At 35.5% G+C, this 23,155-nt stretch overlaps 1 protein-coding gene across 1 annotated transcript in view; it reads left to right on the forward strand.

The window, feature by feature from the left end:
• The window catches only part of LOC128996328 (uncharacterized), a 186,799-nt gene that overhangs the window by 154,893 nt on the left and 8,751 nt on the right, over nucleotides 1–23,155 (forward strand). The window contains exons 21-24 of the mRNA XM_054421586.1: nucleotides 2,434–2,659; nucleotides 3,070–3,199; nucleotides 4,082–4,202; nucleotides 15,026–15,223. Of these exons, the coding sequence (XP_054277561.1) occupies nucleotides 2,434–2,659; nucleotides 3,070–3,199; nucleotides 4,082–4,202; nucleotides 15,026–15,223 (675 nt within the window). The remainder of the gene's footprint in view (nucleotides 1–2,433; nucleotides 2,660–3,069; nucleotides 3,200–4,081; nucleotides 4,203–15,025; nucleotides 15,224–23,155) is intronic.

Genomic DNA, 23,155 nt, shown 5'->3' on the forward strand with positions numbered 1-23,155 from the left:
TGACGTGAACCAGACGTAACCATTGACTTAATATACTGCGAATCGGCACTCCGTTTATGGGAATCAAATTAACCATTTCTTTGGATCCTGCAAGTAGACAATTTATTTATGTGAACGATATGTACCATTGAGTTTGTATACTTCAAGTAAACAATTCGTTTAAGTGAACCCGACGTATCATTGACTTTGGATGCTGCAAATAGGCATCTTATTTATGTGAACCAAATGGACCATTGACATTGGATACTGCAAGTAAATTTCTCATTTTTGTGAAGCTGGTGTACTATTGATTTAGGATACTGCTACTGCAAATAGACATTTAATTTATGAGAACCAGATGAAACATATATACTTTGAAGTAGACAATACATTTAATTGAACCAGACTTGTAATTGACTTTGAATAACGAAATTAGACATTTCATTCATTTGAAACAAAATATATACTAATGAGATTGGATACTGCAAGTATGCATTTCATTTACGAGAAACATATGTAACATTGACTTTAGAAAATTATTTGATTATTATGTCTGCTATCTGCTCAATATTGCAAGCAGACAACTGCATTGTACACCTAGTGTAAATTACCTGAAATGTAAAGTTAAAACTGCGAACGTTTCTCATCCAAAGTCCCCGTGCGATCTCTAGTGTTCACTTGGTAATACATGGGTATTTCAAAGTATAGGGTGTTTTCAACTCCCCACGTGAGTGTTAACGTTTCGTAAAAAGTACAAGTTCCTGTATAAGGTAATGTTTTTTCTTTTTGCGAAAGACTCTAAAAGTAATGAAAGGACATTTTTTATTTACATTTGTTTCGATAACAAACAAGTGTTTTTGACATATAAATAAATTTGTTTGCACAAAACTTGTGTGTATTACGATCCCCCCCCCCTAAAAACAGTTTTTTAGTAGTACATTTTAGGAAAAAATAATACTTTTACCATTCACAGACATAATATAATCTTTTAAAAATTATATATTTTCCGGATAGTACATATGCTAGTTATTCAATATCAAACAGTTCAATGACAAAATACATATTTTTTAATACAACAAATGGTTTATATGCAAAAGTTGACCAAATACACACACAAATTGCAGTTGGTAAAAGAAATATATTATTTACATTGTATAACTTAAAATAAATAACTCTTTCATATTGGAAACAGTATACAGTAAAACAAACTTAAATAACAACAAAAAATGTTATTTACCAAAATTATTAGTGTTAATACAATTATAACAAATATGTAATAACGAGGTGTCAAAAACACCCCACGCGAGTACATACGTTAGTAAAACCCGCGCGAGTAGTTAAAGGTTAAAGTCCCTTTAGCATAGAAGTAAGAAGTATAGCAATTAATTAATCTGTAAGTATATAACAAAATTACATAATCGTTTGACAGGCGACGGTAGGTATATAGATACTGTACAATGATGCGGCAACGGCTGCTGACAGTATTACAGCGGAGCGGACAGCGCAGGAACTTGTGGCGCTGACTGTACTACACATTCCACTTGGAGATATGAGACTCCACTCAACTTTTGGAGTTATGAGACTCTGGTTTAATTTTTACTTGGACTTATGAAACTTTGGAGTTATGATCACTTGGACTTATGAAACTTTGGAGTTATGATCACTTGCGCTTATATTTTTCTTGGAGTAATGAAATTATCCCTTTTCGGGTACTTGTAGCTGTGAAACTTTGGATTAAATTTAATTTGGAGTTATGATCTCTTGGACTTATGAAACTTTGGAGTTATGATCACTTGAAGTTGTGAAACCTTGGAGTTATGAGATGATCCCTTTTAAAGGGCATAAGATATTTACGGTTTAAAAATGTCAACCAACAAATAACGTTCCTGCACTAAAACTGGCGTTATAATTCTCTATAATTAGAAGTCTAGCATCTCCAGGTTTAATTAAAAGTCAAGAGAGGTAAGAACAAAAGCCAATCCGACCCCGTCTGACAACAAGAACTAAACATTTCTTTTGTTCTTCGTTCAATGGGGAAATTACCTTATTATCGCATAATCCAAGACTCCAAATATTTGAGTAATAAAGAATTTTGTATCAAATGAGCCAGAGGGATGGATATTTTGCGTTCATAATTTGGCAATTCGCTCCATTAAATCGTCTTTATATTGTTTTTTTTTCCATTAGCTTAATTAAAGAGCTTTTATTAAAGCAAAATAACTTATATCTTGTGGTTCATATTAACAAAGATAATTTAATTAAGATATAACTGTAGTGTAAGGGGACAAGAATGAAAAATAATCTTTTATTGGTCGATAGCGACCTATGATATTGTAGGCCTACACAATGTTTGTAATCATATTACAGCTAAATAAAATATAAGAGCTCTAATTTGTATTATGGAGTCAACGCATATATTTAATTCCTCCTCCTTTTCTCTATGTTGTGTTTAAGGAGTGCCGTTGCTGGTCGTCCTGTGTAACCACATCGCCCAAACCACCACAGATTCCCCACTACACTCATGGTGGCTCACTCACGGCTCCATGGTGTACTACACGTGTTCTACTTACATCGTGTTTCTATTATCCTCCTTCGTGTTTCTGTTCTACCTTGTGACCAAGAGACTGAGGAGTCTTACAGTTGGCAAGAGCTCTGATACAAATAAAGCAATACTAAGGAGGTAAATACATTAGGTGTCAAAGAATCTCTTTGTAGTTTCATTGTTAGTTAAAGTGTATATTTTTAAGTTTGAAAAATCTTAAATTCTTCCATTAGTGTGATTTCTATTTTTTGTAATATGAATTAAATGAAATATAATAATGAGCTTGACCGATCACTTGCGTTTTTTACTTTCTAAAATTCTAAACATTTCTCTAACCATTAATCGTGCCTGTTAAGTGCTTAACTCTTTATTTTTTGTAATAATGTTGGTTATTCTACAACTCTTATCCTGGCCTTAAAGTGAATACATAATACAACCAAACTAGTGTAGCTTTAAAAGTATAAAATAACATTTATGAGTGATATTTATATTTTGGCCCTTTGGTTGTCTGGTCACTCTAGTTACTAACTCCTTCCTATTGGTTGCAGACAGGGTTTGTTGAACCGCGCCGCTGTAGTACTGAGTGCAACGGTTGTCATGACTGCCTCCAGTTTCATCTACGTCAACGAACCCTCCACGAGAGCTCAATACCTGTTCAGCTTTACTAGTGCCTTATTGGTAAGATTTTCATAACCAGCCCTCGCCTTAAAAGAGTAGGATATATCTTATAATGTTACGATAGAATAATTTTAATTGGCTTGTTCGGTTAAGTGATCCGTGTTAGAACTTCACTGCTACAGTTTTGGGCAACTAGTTGTAGTGTATACAATAATGTACCATTATGTTGCCATTTTTACGATATTTAGATTTGTGTTATATTGAGTTGGCAATATGTTTTGCATTTGTGTCCTGACTGCGATCAGGCGACTGTGACGTCATATCATATGATTTCAATAAAGCTCCCGAATTGGCTACAACCCATCACGCCACTTTTCCCTCCACGTTTAACCGCCAATCCAAAAGTTTCCTTACTCTCCAGTCCTCAAGATTCCAGCAAACCGTAAACATGTAGTCGGCCGGGTTTTATTTAATTCCCCAAATGGTGTTTTTATTTCAATCAATGCACCCCAAACGTTCCACTAGTGTCCATTTTAAAGTGTATCTCTAGTCAAGATGAAGCAATAAAACACATTTCAGCTTACATTCAGTGAATTGCACTATGGCTATTGCACTATGGAATTTTAGGAATGAATTTGATTTTATTCTCTTAATACAAAGTCGTCCCAATAAGGGAGTATGTTTTATCTATAGACGTACTACGCCAACCAAGTCGTAACCGGGCTGCGTATCTAAGTTGAAACTAACTAAGGATAAGTGTTAAATTAACTGTGTAAACTTAGTGACTGACTGAGATCAGCTGGTCTGACAGCCTGAACGTGTTATTATAAGCCTAATGATGAAGGAAAGCTAAGTCTACTTTTCACTAATAACGCTACTTACCTTTCATTGTACAATGTACTTTATCACATTACTGTACTTGTATACACGCTTATGTTGCAGGGGTTTACCATCCTCATGTGCTACGTGTTGCACTGCGAATCCCCGTTACATCTCAACTTGCTCAGAGTTCTTCAACTTGATAATTCCTTCAGTTCCGAGTCTGACAGCAGCCCCCTCAATAGTGAGTTAACACTTTCTGATGATATTATTTTACCCAACCATTCAAAAAAATGTCTATTCTCACCTCTCAAATCACTATTTCACAGTAAACTATATTAGCAAAGAATGTATTTATAACATTAATTAGTTTAATTACTTGTAGTATTTATCTTTTTCACTAAAGATTGAATTAAAATAAGTAGTTATTTCTTGTAATTCAATAGAACAGAGGTATCTAACCTACGGCACGCGAACAGACTCTATACAGCTCCCGCTAAGGCCTAACTGAGAAATAATGATTTCTATATGGTGGTATACTCCGATGATCGTCAAAGTCGCGGAAACACTCGCGAGCGTATCTTGCGAAACTGTGATCGTCTCTTGCAATCGCAGCAACACTTGTAAGTATATTTGCGGTCTCAGTGATATTGTGATCGGCAGTCACGATCGCTGCAGCATTCGTGAGCATATCTTGCGGCCTCGGCAGAACCATGATTGTCTTCCACGATCACTACTACACTGTAAACATCTCTTGCAGTATCAGTAATACTGCGATAATCTCCAGTGATTGTGATTTACTTATCATGTCAAAAGAGAATAAATTGAATGCCGACAATGAATTAATTCATATTGGCTATTGTTTATCATTTTAATCCCTGATCCATACCAGAATTCAAGTTCCTACAATTCTCAGTGCCTAGGTTGGCTGGGCACCCTGTTTAAATTTTTGTGTAGTACACCTAACATCAGAGAACTGGCTTTATAAGCATGTGCCAAATAATCAAGCTATCTAAATACCGATCTTCCACATTAGATGAGCCTTCGAAATCAATCCTAAAGATCAGGACGACAAATTTATTTACCCTTATTGCCCTTAAAGTGGCAAATGCAAAATTGCCTCTTACATTAAACAACTGGGGGGAACAGGGCGTAAATTAAAGGTCTCGATCCCTTGAGGGCGGGATAAATAGTGAAATTCCCAAAATTGTAACAGAAAATTAGATTTAACGTAAAATGCTCTTCATAAGAAGGGTATTAGAAGCCATTTACTGTTAGTTTTTAACTTCAATACAGCTGATTGTGATTTATCGCTAAGCCAGTACGCAATATTAACATTTGGATTCACTTAACAGCATTATTTACTTATTTAACAGCATTGTTCTTTTTTTACTTTGCAACATGGGTAACGGATAATGAGGTTCAAGGATTGAGAGAAAAGAAGCAAAATTCAGGCCAATTAATTTGTTAATGAGTTGTGCAATTAGTGTTTGGTACAATGATTTGTTGCATGACTGTCAGTAGCAACGAGAGGTTATAAACGAAAGCATAAACTCTCTTAGAAGTTATGAGTAGTGATTGTTAGTAATAAAAAAACTACCGTAGGTAAGGTGGTGTAGGCCTACGCAATTCGCGTAAATAGAGTTAACGAAGCTCTTCCTGTGACGTTAATACTGGTGTCCCAGAAAGGAATGCACTTTTATTTTGGGGAAAGCCGAATGTCCAAGAGAGATAAGATAAGGAGCTTATCGGGGCCTTGCAGCTATGCCCGTGGAAAATAATTTGCCATAAATCACTTAACCGGTGAGCAGCGTGCTTTCTGTGTACGCGAATATTACCAAATGCTTTCTTATGTGACAATTTAACGATACTTCTGCGCTTGCCTCCATGGTCTCAACCAAATGCCATCAGTGAACATAATCAAATGCTGGGTGCACACATTTCAAACTACAGGATCAACTATGAACCCTCATCCTATCGGTTGGCATAGAGAAGTGCATTATGAACTAAATATCGAGCGTATTAAAAAATTGGGCTGTATTTCTTTGAGGATAACCAAGGGAACACTGTGACAGTTAATTCCCAGCGCTACGTAACAATGATTAATGACCATTTACAGCCGTTCTTGCAGACGTTACCTCGGGCTAACAGGCAAAGATATTGGTTTAAACAGGACGGAGCTACGTGTCATACAGCAGAAGACTCCATGACTCCAATAAGGCCGCTGTTTCGTGGGAAAGTCATTCCAAGATTTGGTGATACAAACTTTCATTCGAGAATCCCAGACCTAACTCCACTAGACATTTTTGGGGGTATCTAAAAAGTTGGATGTACAAAAACGCTCCTGCTACCCAACGTCATCTGGACAAAATATTCGTGAGGAAACTGAAGCTATCCCACCAGAACTCTGCCATCGAGTCTTCGCAGATGTAAGGTTTCGTTTGGCGGAGTGCCGGCGCCGGAGGGGTCTACATCTGGATGATGTATTCTTTCACAAGTAATTTTCTTAAGAAATTACTTAGAATTAACGTATTTAATTAATGTTTGTATTCTTGCAGAAAAAATGCTGTAAATAATACCATTTTTCTGTTTTCTTCGTTTTTAAAGTGCATTCCTTTCTTGGACACCTAGTACTATTTTTATGTGAACGTTGTGTAAACTACTACATCCTACACTTTTTTTGTAAATTTACTATTATTTTTTATTTCGGATTTATTGTAGTGTTTTATCAATATTTTGTATGATGTAGAATAACCTCATCGGCCACTCTTAGAAAATAACCTGGGAATAAATAATAATATTTATTATTATTAATATTATTATTATTACACTCTATGGCAGTACCAAGCTTAGACTGGTTAAATTTGGACTCCTTATTAATTAACTAATTTTTAATTAATTTATTCAAATATAAATGTTTTAATACATCAAGAAATGCATTAAGATCCTATTGGAACAAGATAAGTAAATAGATTTGTCTTAAAAAGTGAAATAATAAATATTCAAGCAACACCTTCAGTTCCATGTGAGTTTTAGGTTAGGTTTGGAGCTAAAATTATAGGACTGAATATAATAAATACATACAAAGTAAATTATTTCCTCAGTAAATAGACTAACATAATAAATAAAAGCTCTTAAATATAAATATCTTAATAAATAGCAATCATGGCTTGTCCTGGGTGTGATAAAGACTTACCTACTGATGGGGACTATGTGACATGTGGTAGATGTAAAGAAGATATGCACTATACCTGTTCAGGTGTCTCTAAAAACACTTGGAAAGGTAAGAGTATCCAAAGGAAAGCAGAATGGGAATGCTCTACATGTAGAAATAATGGAACTAGAGGGCGCTTGTTAAGCTGTGATAAAGATGAACCGACAGATCCAACTTTTTTGGCGTTAAAAAAACTCCTTGAGAAAATGTTTAATAAGCAGGAGAAAGTAATTCTAGAGAAGATTGACGACATAAAGAATTCAATAAAGGGCTTAGAGGAAAAAATTAGCGATGTCACCGAAGATGTCAACAGCCTGAAGAAAGAAACGTTAGAGCTACGTGAAGACCTAGAAAAAGTAAAGCTAACTTTGGAATGTGAACAACAATATGGAAGATCCAAGAACTTTATCATCACTAGCATTCCTCCCACTAAGGAAGAAGATGTCAGTGGAAAAGTCGTACAACTGCTGAGGGCTCTCGACATTGACATCAAAAAAGAGGAATTCACGGCTCACCGACTACCTTCAAAGGACCAGACACCACCTATCTTTGTGCAGTGTAGTACAAGAGCAAAAAGAGACAGCATAGTACATAAGGCTAGGAAAGAAAAACCACAGTTGTCATTGATAACTTCGGAATATCCAGACAGAGCTATCTACTTTAACGACCATCTAACACCGTACTTCTCAAACCTAATGAAGGAAGCAAACGTTTTGAAAAAGAGTAAGGGGTACGAATATCTGTGGATGAATGGAAACAAAATAATGGCAAAAAAACATAAAGATGCAAAAGCAATTCAAATTATTAAAAAGGCAGACCTTAACAAAATTGTATAGGCCTAGTCAAATAGGATCTTAAGTCACATAACATAATAAAGGCTAACTATCAATTTTTTTTTTATTTCTCTCTATTTCTAAATTCAATCAATCGATTAAAAATTTTTCAGATTGAAGAAAATGAGTATGTCAACAACGAGAACTTTTTGTCATTTGCAGGTTGGGACCAAAATGTGAATTTTTTTACTCACAAAGTAAATGAAAGGGAAATGTTAATTTTATGTATTAATATAAGAAGTATAAGGAAAAATTGGGATTTGTTGTTGTTAGAATGTAAAAATGTTTTAAAATATACAGATGTGCTAGTTTTAAGTTAAGTAAATGTAACGGCTGAAGAAGGTAGTATGTATGGAATCCCAGGGTACAAAACTGTGATGAAATGTAGACCGTCAGGAAATGGGGGAGGTATTATGATCTTTTATAAGAAAACAATTAAAGTAGAGGTATTAGATGTGAATTTTAACTCTGCAGAGGTATTAATCATTAAAACTTTCCTATTGAATAAAAGTATAACTATTGCTGCCTTCTACAGACCACCGAGCCTAAATGTTAATGATTTCAATTGTGAACTTGAAAATTTCTTATCATCAGAGAAATTGAAAAATGAGGCAAATTTAGTACACTACCACTAGATTTAAGATCAATAGCAAGTAAGAACGAAGTTAAAGTTAAACTAAAGAATTATTTTATAGAAAATCCATAGCCACTACCCAGCACATTGATTATTACAGTAGCCTAGTTAGTTAGTATACTTACATTAGTTAGTCACAATGAACAAAAAATGTTAGTATCACATAAGAGAACACGACAACATAAACTGGGGGGACTATAGGCTAATATTATAGGACTTGGTATTTATTTATTTTAATTTTATCAACATTTTCATGTATAATGTAGTCATTAACCAAGCATGAGTTGAGGAATGAAGATTTGAGCTACATAACCTCACTTTTTACTTCCATCTATTTTGATCTGGACTGGACTGGAATGGATTATTGGTATTGCTTTTTTTCCCAAAGTGAGGAGACAGGATAGGGGAAATATTGTTAGTTTTTATTCATAAAGTCTTTTGGTATTGTAAAATGCTAATCACTCGTTGTTTTATGAGTATTTTATGAGTATGAGTATTATTGTGTTTGATTGTCTCATGTATATGTAAACTTACACATGATATGGAATGGTGAAACTGGGTGACAGAGGCATTGACGGCCCCGAGTTTTAACACGGGGCTACCAGCCCGGCCCAGGATTAACTACTTCCATAATACTATTATGATGCACACACACACGCATATATAATAAACATACAAACTCATATTAAAATATAATAATAAAAAAAAACATAAAAAGAAAAAAAAGGAAAAAAATGTTTTTGTTCAAATTATGGTTGTTTATTAAATATTATTTAATTCGAAAATAAAATAAATGGATTTATACGATGTACCTGTAAAAGATAGTATAATAAGGCAATAGATATAAGTTTTCCTCTCAAATAGCTTGCAGCTAGAGAGGTATACAAGGCGCTGCAGTGTACAACAAATTTTCGCATGCGAGAAATAAACAAATTGAAATTGAAAAATAAACAAATTGAAATTGAAATTGAAATTATTATTAATATTATTATTATTATTATTATTATTATTATTATTATTATTATTATTATTATTATTATTATTATTATTATTATTATTATTATTATTATTATTATTATTATTATTATTATTATTATTATTATTATTATTATTATTATTATTATTATTATTATTATTATTATTATTATTATTATTATTATTATTATTATTATTATTATTATTAATGGATTTATACGATGTACCTGTAAAAGATAGTATAATAAGGCAATAGATATAAGTTTTCCTCTCAAATAGCTTGCAGCTAGAGAGGTATACAAGGCGCTGCAGTGTACAACAAATTTTCGCATGCGAGAAATAAACAAATTGAATTGAATTATTGAGCGGAGCGAGCGAAGCGAGCGTAGCTCTTTGGGATCAACTTCAATGCAACAAATAAAGCAACATCACTCAATAACGGCAGTACACATTTCTGCTAAACTTAACAAGATTACTTAGACTAATAGTGAGATGGTTAATAAACAAACAAATTCAATTAGATAATGCTAATGCAATTTAAAACGAACTTAAAATTTAAAAATTTTAACATTAGGCTTATGGGACTAAAGTAGCCATATGACAGCTTTTTGTTTACAAGAAAAATGTAAACAAGATTTGTGTTGCCAGCTGATTAGAAACAGCCAATGTTAGAAATCAGGATTTAATAAGCGATATATCGAACCGCATCGAAATCGATATTTAATCCGATAATACATCACAGGTTATATTATGTTGAATTACATCGACGTTGCAGTAAGTTAATTTACACACACTTTTAATAAAAAGTGATTTAAAGATTTAAAACACTTACTAATAAAACGCAGATTGAACACTGATCTAATTTAGGCATGCGGGGAAGGTAGGTTGGGGTTTATGAGTATTCGTGACTACATTAAGTGTTTTGAAGTAAGGTTAGATCAGGGAGGTAAAGTGTAGGTTATAGGTAGGTGATCGAGTTGTTTATTTGTGTTGCACCATATAATTTTTATCTTTTGGAATAGTTGGTTAAACGGGGGAACGATTTCAAAAATGTTTGCATATGGTCTTAACAAACCATCTACTATAATCAATAATTCTAGCTAATTACTACATAAAAACCAAATGAAAAGAACATTTGGATTTGGACCTTTGACCAAAGCAAAACTAACATATAATTTATGAAATGTGAAAAGTTGTATATCATTAAATACTATTCTGTAATATTAATAATTGTTCGGCAAATCCTCATTTTAATGGCTCGGCTGAAAATGGAATCTGCGTTTTGTGAAACAGTAATTTGGTAACAATTCAGTAATTTAAAATGTTGACAACAGTAGCCTATCCTATATAAATACTGTTATTTGATTGCCAAGCCACGGACTATACATACGTCCAGTTACAACCGTAATAAGTAAATAATTAATTACCTGTAGGCCTACTTATAGAAGTACACTTTTAACCATGGTATGGATAATCGTCTAGGCCTGTCCAGAAGTAGGCTACTAATTTCTAATTATATTATCTACATTTTATTTTTAAGGCATGACATCCCTTCTTGAAATACATGATTGATAATTCAGTTCATTTTAGTCTTTACATTTATTCTAGATGTTTTACATTTGAGTCTTACAATAAAATAGCCCTACATTTTTCGTAGGCCTATGTTTGATCTTTGACTATCAATACAACTAGACATTCCATCCCCATGTTAAATTTGTAACCAGCTTCTTCATCAAAATCTTTTGTATCCAATAGCCAATGGTATTATTAAGGACAGTATTAAAATGCCGTCTCTAAATCGTCCTAAATAATGGTAGAAACCTAAATTCCAGTTACATTACAATCACATCCTCCATCAAGAATACTTGGTATTAACAATCATAAATTATTTCTAGCAAAGTAAGCTGAGTTTAACCGATTGCAGGGGTTGAAATGAAGACCAATGTTTATGTTGCACAGTTGAATTTAAATATAAAATTTCCTCTCCAGTTGTAATACTTTAATACTCGTTTTTTTAATAGTTACTGTTTTTTTATACTTTAATATAGCCTACTTTAACCGATTGTAAGGGTGAAAGATGAAGTCCAATGTTTTTGTTGTAGGCTACAGTTGAATTTGAATGTTAAATTTCCTTTCTCTTTTTTATACTTTAATGCCCTTTTTGGATATTAATTCCAGATTCCAACTACTGTAATATTTTCCTGGTCAAAACTACCATAATGCACTTTTGGAAGAGGTATCTGAATAACAAGATGTAGTAAAAACAAATCTGAATTATTATAATTTTAATCAATAAAACCAGCATTAGTACATCTATTGACTTTTTTACATTTAGTTACTTATACAAATATCAAATCACGTTTGTTCCGCTCAACTGGCTTTCACCTGTCTGAAAGCAACCCTAGTTATTATTATTATTATTATTATTATTATTATTATTATTATTATTATTATTGTTGTTGTTATTATTAAATCCACAAATCCTTTTGAGCACGTACAATGCCTGTCTGGCCGAGGGGAAGTTTCCCTTCTGCTGGAAAACAGCTAGGCTTGTGCTCGTGGGGAAGGGGAAAGGAAACCCAGACCTATCCTCCTCTTACAGACCTCTCTGTATGTTGGACACTGTTGGGAAAGTCTTGGAAAAGTTGATCCGTTCCCGACTGAATTCAGCCATGGTTGCTGCATGAAATCTATCCCCTCGTCAGTACGGCTTCAGGAAGGGACGGTCAACGGTTGACGCTATTGAGGAGGTAAAGCGAGCCGTAATGAGAGCTGAGGAGTTTAACAACTATTCTCGACGAGTTGTGCTGCTTGTAACACTTGATGTGCGAAACGCATTTAATTCCGTGAGGTGGTGCGATATGCTGGACGCACTGGAGAACACTTTCCACGTCCCGGCATACCTCATGTGCATGATAGAGGACTACCTCCGGTACCGCCTCATCATTTACGACACTACAGAAGGCTCCAGGACGATGGATGTAACTTCTGGTGCTGCTCAAGGATCCATACTGGGCCCGGACCTCTGGAACGTCGCCTACGACAGCCTCTTGAGATCCGAGATGCCTGAGGAAACTGTCCTAGTTGGGTATGCAGATGACGTTGCGGCTTTAATAGCTGCACGTAGCATTGAGCTTGCCCAGCTGAAACTAAATCGAATCATGCGCACCATTAACGCATGGATGGCAGAACATGGTCTCTCGCTCGCTCTGAGCAAAACTGAGATTGTGATTCTGACTAAAACGAGGATTGACACCATCGTGCCTTTGATGGTGGGGAACGTTGAAGTCCAAACCACTCGTGCCGCAAAGTATCTTGGGGTCATGGTGGACAGCAAGCTCAGCTGGCGAGACCAGATCACCCGTACGAAGGACAAGGCCGCTAAAATGGTTTCTTCCCTTAGTCGGTTAATGGCCAATGTCGGAGGTCCGCGGTCCAGCCGCAGAAGGCTGTTGATGTCTGCGGTCCAGTCCGTGCTCCTGTACGGTGCGGAGGTCTGGGCAGACGCTCTCAATAAGGAGATATATAGGATGCGGCTCGACCGAGTGCAGCGTCAGGCAGCACTAAGGGTAGCATCTGCCTATCGAACAGTGTCCGAACCCGCCGTCCTGGTGGTTGCTGGAGTCATCCCCGTCAAACTTTTGGCGGCGGAGAGGAAAGCAATTTATCAGCGCCGTGGGGAGGACCAGGCAAGAATTGAGGAACGCACCCGGATCTTCCAGCTGTGGCAGGAGAGCTGGGATCAGGAAAAAAGGGGGCTCTGTACCAGGCGACTGATACAACAGGTCCAACCTTGGGTTAATCGGCGGTGCGGAGAGGTGAACTTCTACCTCACCCAATTTCTGACGGGTCACGGCTTTTTCCGGTCGTACTTGTTCAGGATGGGCAAAGCCGTGTCACCCGATTGCATATACTGCCCAGGCATTCCCGATGACGTGGAACACACTTTTTTCCACTGCCAGCATTGGGAAAGGCCCCGCCTAGAGGCTCAACAGTCGTAGGACTGCTGTCGGTGGACACGGTCATACCAATGACGATGGAGGGTGAGGACAATTGGACCTGTGTGTCACTTTACATCCAGGGTGTTCTCCGCGCCAAGAAGCTTGACCTCGACCGGGATGCGGTGTAGGTCAATGGGCTTAGGTCACATGTTGGCCTGACTTGAAGTAATGTGACAAACAATTCCAGGTCTGTGTCCAACAGAGTAGAGGGGGTTTTTAGTGAGTAGTCTGTGATCTCAGGAGTCTCACACTACAGGCTGGCTACCTGTGTGCGTAAAAGCATTTTCCCTCCTCACCCTAAAAAAAAATTGTTATTAATAATATTATTATTATTATTATTATTATTATTATTATTATAAAAAGTCTTTATTCAGCAAGCGCTTTTTAGATATGTACAATTATTCTACTTTTCAAAACAACTCTTTACATTAACCTACTTATACTATACAAGTATAAACTATCTATAAAAATAATCTAACATATAAAAACTATCTATAAAAACAATATATTGCAACAATATTAAAAATAATCTGAAAATAAACAATGTATGAAAATCCTTAATGTTTAATGTTTGTAAAAACAGACTCAAATTTCACCCAAATACTCTTTTAATCTTTTTTTAATACATTTGGAGTGTTGGTCCCCTTTACCTGATTAGGGAGAGCACTATACAAGGCCGGACCGAAGAATGAGAAGGGGCGCCTTCCCACCTCATGCCTGACTCTGCGAAAGTGTAACAACTCGTGCTGCGGTCAGAGATATCTCGGCGAGACAGAAGTCTAAATTATTCGTGTGATAGCATGAGTAGCCTAGCCAACATTGACAACAGCTTTGAACACAAAGCACGTTTCAATAGCCATTGGGAAAAATAGATGTTTTGACCATGCTTACTTTTTGTATCAATTCTTACTATGGAAAGTGTTCCACGAACGAGTTTGTACTATTGATTCACAATAGTTTACTAGTAACTATACAACCCTCTGATTGAAACTAAACATGCTTTGTAATGCATCGACCTTAAATGCTAAGTTAAATTCCAACCTCTTTTGGAGTAGTTTCAAAATCCCTTTCAATCGGATTTATATCTAGAACATGTAAAAGGCCCCATGTTAAAACCGTTTCAGGAGTAATCCCGGCTGCTTAGTCCATAATATGTTTCGTGGCTGGTTTGAATATCGTGCTTTATTCGCTCATAAAACTAAATGTTGGTAAAAATAAAAACTACTTATTTATCTTTATTTTACAACTATCATAAAAACAAAGATTTTAAATAATTAACATTATGTGTAGGTATTGTGTGGCCATATGAGTATTTACCATAATGACGTAAATTTTGACACAAATAGCTGCAGTGAAGAGGAATCTTACCATAAAAACACAGCCCTTCGCTTATCAATGTTTCCTTTTCAGTTTTCACGAAGCAAGAGGCAGAACGGGAGTGTGAGGGCGCGCCTCTCACAGTATTGGATGCAGCACCTCTTAGGAACGGTAAAGTGGAGCCTGTCAGAGAGGCCCCTCCGATACTGAAGACCAAGACAGACGACCACACACACTGTCGCACTCCTACCAGACCCAAGGCAGTCACCTTCCACAACGACCTGGTGACGGGTAAGCTACTCTTACACTTGGTCTATTCAACGTTCACTGTGCAGTACACAGAGGTGCCTGTAGAGAGTTTTTGCTTTATCAACAGCACTGGAAACATAATGATTATTGTCATACGGGTGCGTCGACTATCCAACTCTCCGACCGCATAAGCCGCTAAAGTAATTTTACTGATTGTATTATTGTGGATTGATATTTTTACTTATTGATTTAGATTGTCACTTTAATACAGTAATAATTACTGTAGCGAAAACGCGTGAGAAAAAAGTGAGGTATCACAAGCCCTAATTGTTCAGGAGGGCTAACGTCACAAACTGAAACGTATAATGTACAGCTTATTCATGACCAGTACTGCATGGTAAACGTGGGATGGAAGATGTAGCTTATGTCTTTAGGGGCTTTAGCTGTTAGTTTATTTGCAAAATTTACGGCTTTTCGTGTTTAGATATCTTTTAAATTACTATAAAAAAGCCTGATGTGTAATTGTATACAACCTCAATGTACTGTGATGTGGTAGACAGTCACGGTCTCGTGTTTTGTCTAGATGTGTTCTTAAGTTAAACATGTTGTACTTTACAGCCAATATACCTACGATAGTCATACACGGGAGCTTAAATCTCTAAACTTCAGCTCATTAAAAAGCTGTGCACATTTTAATTGAGCAGAACGAATGAAGCGAGCGAAGATCTTATACCCACTCCTGCTTTTGATTCACAGATACTAAACGGCTTAAGCGATCCGCGCGAAATTCACACGAAGCACAGTCATAGTAACTAACTATAGAAAGTAGAGATGGGCCGATACCAAAAATTGTCGATACCGATACCGATACCACCAAAGTACTCTCGATACCTATCGATACCGATACTTTCGATACCTATCTTTTTTGCACAGTTTCTTCCACTAATAATATTATAAACTGTTATACGATAAAAAAAACACAATATGTATGTGTATCAAACTTATATTTTGGTGTTAAAGGTTTATTATTAACTAGCTGTGTGCCCGTTCTACGCACAGGGATCTTATCGTAGCCAGTTGAAACCTTCTTATATTAAAAACAGCAGTTGATTTGAATATTTTCAGATATGCTGGCAAAACAATTATAGATAAACCTTCGCAAATACAGTATCTGACAGTTTCAAGCACAAGGCAAAACAAATGCTTCGCAATTAAATGTCACCCGGATCATGTTGGTCCATATGTTAAATCCAATGATTAAACTAAAAAAATGCTTTATAGATCTATGAGGCATAGCCCTAAGGTAGGCCTGAAAGTTACTTTCCACAATGGTTAAAAGTATATAAGGTACTACATTAACCTCACAATTTAACACTTTATTCGGGTTGACATTTTTCATTATCAAGATGCGCTTGTCCTTTCCGTGAAATACTGAGAAATAAAGGACATTAATGCGTTACCAACAGACATACACACACAAATCCAGAACTTAATTAGGGAATTTGCTACGCTTTAAGCATAACAAAGTACATACCTATAAAATTAGTATTTGAAATCTTTGTTAATGTCATCAAATTTTATCATAACAATTTATATTTGCTTGGACCGAAGATGACCCGTAATGCTGTCAAAATGACGGCTTACTTTATGAAATGAAGTAGGCCTACTATAGACAGTTTAGATTGGTAATTTATAATAAAAATTACCAAAATAGGCCACGAACTATTGATGCATAAACAACGTAAAGCGTTTAAACAATTCATGATGGTTTACTGAGTTTTACTAAAATGCGTTAGCCTATCGTTTTCTTAGCATAAACTAACATTTTGGAATCCAGATAGAAAAAGCAAAACTTATACAGTTAAATTGAATACGCCTCACCAACGATAGCTAATTTGTAAATTACAATGATGTTGTAGTACGTTCTAAGGTAAATCAGTACCAAAAACCAACGTTTACAGTTAAGAACTGTAGTACATCCGACCAACTGTATGCGTTAATCAAGTCCCGAGGATATTAATCTCTTGGTTTTGGATTTTCTCGTAAAAGGTTATTGGCAGTCAAAGTTATTTACCATTAATTGCTTCTTTTATAAACAACTTTTAATGTAAACTTATCGGTGTCAGTTTGAAAAAAAAAAAACCTTATACAAACAACTGTTTTGTTATTTAACAGATTACGTATTCTCTAAACAATGATTGGTATAGGCTATCCATTAACATTAGAAGGGAATGTGATAAAAATCACACAAATTTGGGTTTTTGGACGTTTGTAATTTTATTTCTTAAGTAGGTAGGCCGTGTATCTTAGGAAAAAGTACCGGCATCAAGGATCGTCGTCAAAATTGGCTAGGCGTAAGCACCCAAGAGATGGACTATTTGCCTATTGGCTGTATGGTCCAGCGATTGCATCACACGGTGAGTAGGAACTATTGACTATATATATAGTCAATTGTAGGAAAAGAAAGAGACACATTGGAAAATCGAGTTTAGCATCATCCGTAAACCTCTGTTACAATCACCTACTGCAGTTGTGATTTTTTACTTTACACTTTACACAACCGCCATTGAAGCGCCGTCACTGAGTGGAAATCTTGTTTCTAAGCTATTGGCGACGATCGTTATTAAATTTAAGTTTCCCACCCGTATACAACACTGATTCAAGGTCTTCTTTCTTGTTATCAAAACTCAAGAACAATTTCATACACTAAAGAATTTCTGGTTCCTGACCTGGATGATACCTAGTTATTAATTTCATTTACGGTTACACTATTACACTATATTATTGAACTTACGATTAATTTAATCCGTTATGTAAGAAAAACGTTTTTAATCTCACTTCGCTGAGATTCGCTTTCAAAATGTGATCGAAAATGGTTGCGGTATTTGTAAACAACATTTGTAAACATATCAGTGACAGCTAGAAAAAATAATCTTGATCCGAACAGCTGTTCGTTATTTCATAGATGATTATGTGATAAAAATTGGACGAAAACTTTAAAAAATCGCACAAAACTGCATTTTTGAACGTCCGTAATTTTATTTACAAAGTAGTGAGACCATATTTTAATGGCTAAAGACACTCTCACCAATCCAGTAAATACATTAAAACGACTTGGATCTTGATAGGTACTCTCGTTTTCCTGGAGAAGATTGCGTAAAATGCCATCTTGAGTGTTGCAGACAGACAGACAGACAGAAATTTAGATGAGACTTGTTTCGGCTTCCTTAATGTATAAAACGTAAAAATAACCTAAAAATTTATGATTCTGAGCAATGTACAGACAAAACTCTAATTTGATTTATATAGATTGCAAAAAACAATTGAAAAAATATGGAACTAAGTGTTTATTTTAAAATAGGCCTACTGTAAATGTTTGAATTTGACTAAAGCATGAGATTTAATAAAGTTTCCTCTAATTTATAAATAGGCTTATATAAGTATTTATCTGTCATTTTGTCAGTTTTTGTATTTATTTGAAAGTGCATCAATTGTCTTAGTTAACTCATTAAGCTATAAATTAAAAAAAATATATGTACATCTTGGCCTACAAATACTCTTGTAAGTTTTAACTTCCTATATAATGGCAGTTTCTCACTAGTTGTACAGTTATATACAGTTATAAACAGTTATATATCTTCAAACTATGAAAAAGTCACCAAGTCTAGCTGAAAACACATTCATAAATGAGGATATTTCTGAAATACAGAATAACTAATCAAATAACCTTTTTATTTTAAACACTTTTATTTCTCAACTTTTCTTCCTTGAAAATGTCCAAATTTTTTTTACTTATTTTTAATAAAGATTATCACTTATAATTTTTTAAAAGAAATCTACGTGTGAGCTATGAAGAGCAGACAAGAGACATACGTCACTGCCACAAAAACTATTCTCTTCTCTACTGTGAATGAATAAACTGAGTGTTTATTTAGTGTGAAGCCCCGCCCACCGTCTAACGGGACAAGGGCTAGGAAAAGAGAAAGTTTGCTGTTTGCTCTAAAGCCTGGTTCACATCTCACATGCCCTCCCTTACCCTCGGCGTCAGTCACTTGCAGATTTCCATTACACAAACGTTTCTGAGTGTTAATTATTTTAAAACATTGTAAATGTTTGAATTTGACTATGATGAGATCTAATAAAGTTTCCTCCAATTTATAAATAGGCTTAGGCCTAATAATCTAAGTTATTTGACAGTTTTTGTATTTATTTTTAAAAGCAATTGCAGTTATACTTTTAAAACAACTACATACATCTTGGCCTATAAATACTTTTTGTAAGGAGAGTTTTTTCTCTATAGTGAGTAAAAACGATCGTGGTCAAGGAATGACTGTGTTAAAACAGCACACTGTCAATTTTTACAAAAGTATTTTGACTGAAACCTAGTATTTTTAAAGAGATTGTAGAATAAGTCGACGTATGTGGAGAAAAGTATGGCAATAGATAAGTTTTACTTTTAGCCTACAATAAAGATTATGTTTTGGGACTAGAATCTCCAAAAGAGTGCTTTTATAAAACATGTCATAGTTTTATTTAGTAACAAAAGTGTTTGACTATGTTCCCGATGATACCAAGAGTAGTATAGGACACGTTCGGCAGAGTGGATTCACTGTGAACCGGCCTGCCTGGCCCTTATGCACGACGTCACTACAACTTCCGTGTAGGGGTGTCAAAATGGATCGGAACAATCGATGTTTTGAACCTGTCTGTAACTAACCTATTTTAGTTTTTTTTAATACTTTAATACTCATTATGCATAAACGAACACGTACTACATATCGGATCTCGAATCACGATAAAATATCGATACCCATCCCGCCCACAATAAGCAGTAAGCACATAAAACGATGTCTAAGCAATCGTCATTTGCTCCATTGAAACACGAAAGTCGATTGGCTGACATGGTAGTGCATTGTCGCTTCCTGGCCAATGAGAACTGTTGTTACATACTTTTATTGTCAACATTCACCATTCGTTATAACATTACAAAATCTACATGGACTAGGGCTTATGATATTTTTCAATAAATGCATTGTGTCATAGTAGCACTTAAAACTTCACTAAACTTTTTAATCAGGTAGATAGTACAGATAAATATGGACCTACTTTCTGGTGCAATATAAAGCAAGCCTAACCATACGACGATGACGATGTTAAAGTTTAATGGTTGAATATAATTTTTCTATTGATGCGTATAATGCAGGGAGGAAACTGAACATTTGGGCTAAAAACAACGTGTTTAGGCTATTTATTTTGTACTCAAAATAAAAATAATACATCTAAATGTCTGACTTATTGATACAGACATTGTTTAGTATAATTAATTTCGTGTTGGCAGGACATTCGCGCGCCGGTTGTCTCATGAGTTGAGTCTGACATCTTGTGCAATGAGCTGAAAGCTAAACAATGTTACCGGCACCGTCGCTGTTTTGAGCTAGATAGTTTCTAAGTTGGCTATGAAAATTGTTAACCGTGATTACAAAACTAATACTGTAGCTATAAAGTTAATAAATGTTGAAATAAAATATTTATCCCTGTCGGGTGTCGGTGTCATCGGAATCGACTTTTGACAATCGACTCTTGGTACCGAACCGATACCAATGTCCAAGTGGTAACCAATGGTCAATGGATGGTGGTATCAATGACGTTAATCGACACATCCCTTTTTAGAATCGAACTGAAATTTCAATGCATCGCACTCGCTGCACGCACACCACTACCATGCCACTACCTATCACTATCACCCAGTGTCAGCTGTCGCTGTCAGTGAAATGGATGACGCAAGCGATGTCTAGGTTGCCGATTATTATTAGGCCTAGTATGACAACATTGAAAGGGGTTAAGGGATTAAATAAAACGCAAACATTTTCCTTTCTTATTATTTACTTGTCAAATATCAACGATATCGGCTTAACCTCTACTACTCGACTCGAGTTGCGAGTATATTTAACTAAGTAGGCAAACAGCTAGGATTCGTAACGGCAACGGCAATTTACCCGCTCGGCGCTCTGACTGAACTGACTTAAATCCGCACCGATTCGTAGGTAGCATTCAGTGGTTCAGTGTCAGTATCGGTATCGAACCCAAAACAGGCAAGTATCGAGTATCGACGATACCTCGATACGGCTGGTATCGAGAGTATTTTGGTATCGAGTATCGGTATCGGCCCACCTCTAATAGAAAGGTATTGATCTAAAATGGTACAAATCGGACTACAAGGCTTTTTTCCTACGCGAATTTATACTTTTAGAAATTTAACATGGGTCATAGGGTTGATTGGTCACCATGAGAGCATTTGTGAGATAACAATGAAATGTAAACAATGGCGTCGTTATTATGTTTATCAACTAATCATCTAAAGTACCACATTAAAAACTTATACCAAAAGGGAAGAAGAATCGAATTGATTCCGGTGGGTAAAATTTACTAGAATAGAAAAGAATAGACTTTACTTCCAAAAATGCTACAGATAATTACAGTTTTGAAATTACAACATTTAAAATGTACAACTAACACAAAGAGTATAATCAACATAATAACACAATCATCCTGGAAATATAGGACCTCTGAAGGAAAGCCTGTACAGAGGTTCCATAATTTAAAATTAACATAATAATAAATCCAATACTTTTCCAAAGACAATACTAAATATGTTTAACGTAAATGAAAGGTCTACTTGCAGCATTCAAAGTCAATGGTATATTTGGTTCAAGTCAACGTATTGTTACAAGTCAGGAGCCCCGCGCAACAATAGCCAGGCGCCATCTCAAAAGGGTTGTTTGTTTACACGGGTTTCTCCGAACACACCACTGATAGACAATAGACCCATGTCAGTTGAGTTGAGTTGAGCCTTCCGAGAATCGTCGCAGCAAGCGCCCGTCGGTGTTAGTGACCAGTGCTAGTGCTAGTGGCAGTGACAGTGTAGTGACGGTGTAGAGACAGTGTTGTAACAGAAGTAGTGATAAATCCTGTAGAGGCTAGCTGTAAGTAGAACCATTGTAAATTAGATTAGGCTTTGGCTAGGTTTAGATAGGGTTAGTTAGGTGTTAGGTAATTCTAATATTTGTAAATAAAGAGTAAATAGTGTAAATAAATAGTTAATATAAAATCGCCAAGTTTTTATTGTAAAGAACCCGTTAAGCCCGCAACAATTGGTGTCAGAAAGCGGCATTATTTTGGCGATTTTAATTGTAAAATATTGAGTTTAATTTTGGTTGTATTAGATATTAGTGATTTTTGTCGTAAATTTGTTTACTAAGGAAAAAAATAATTTATTATTTTAATTGTTTTGCATAAAAATGGCTTTCAAAGGTGTGAAACTTGACGAGTTAAAAGTAGCTGATCTTAGGAGAGAATTAGAAGAACGAGATCTTGATACTAGTGGAACTAAATCAGCCCTTCAGGCACGCCTTAAACAAGCTTTAATTGATGCAGGTGAAGACCCAGATAACGTTTTATTTGAAATATCTGATATGAATAAAATGCTTAAGAACTTAGAGTCAAAAATGTCAAATCTAGAATCTAATATTGAGTCGAAAATGTCAGAAAATAGTAAAACATTGGAGTCAAAAATTTCAGAAACTAGTAAAACGTTAGAAAACCTAGAAGCTAATATTGAGTCTAAAATTTCAGAAAATAGCAAAACATTAGAGTCAAAAATGTCAGAAAATAACAAAAACTTAGAAGCTAGCATTGAGGCAAAAATGTCAAATGTAGAATCAAAAATGCTGAACAAATTAGATGAATATTCGAACAAAGTTGATAGTTTAGAAAGTAGAATGAATGAAATGGATGAGAAAATTAACTGTATAGAAAAAAATCTAGAGGATAGGTTAGTTGATAAGCTTAGGCAGGAGATGGCTGCGTCAGGAAGCTTCACACCTACGTCATCGGCTAGCACTGGCGAACTTCAGCATGAAAACGCCCTACAAACCGTCTCCAAGCCAGCGCCCACCATTGCTGCCGTTGCCCCTC

Source organism: Macrosteles quadrilineatus, unplaced genomic scaffold, assembly GCF_028750875.1.
Source record: "Macrosteles quadrilineatus isolate MER2022 unplaced genomic scaffold, UCM_ALF_1.0 Scaffold_1__1_contigs__length_201487025, whole genome shotgun sequence".
Classification (NCBI taxonomy): Eukaryota; Metazoa; Arthropoda; class Insecta; order Hemiptera; family Cicadellidae; genus Macrosteles; species Macrosteles quadrilineatus.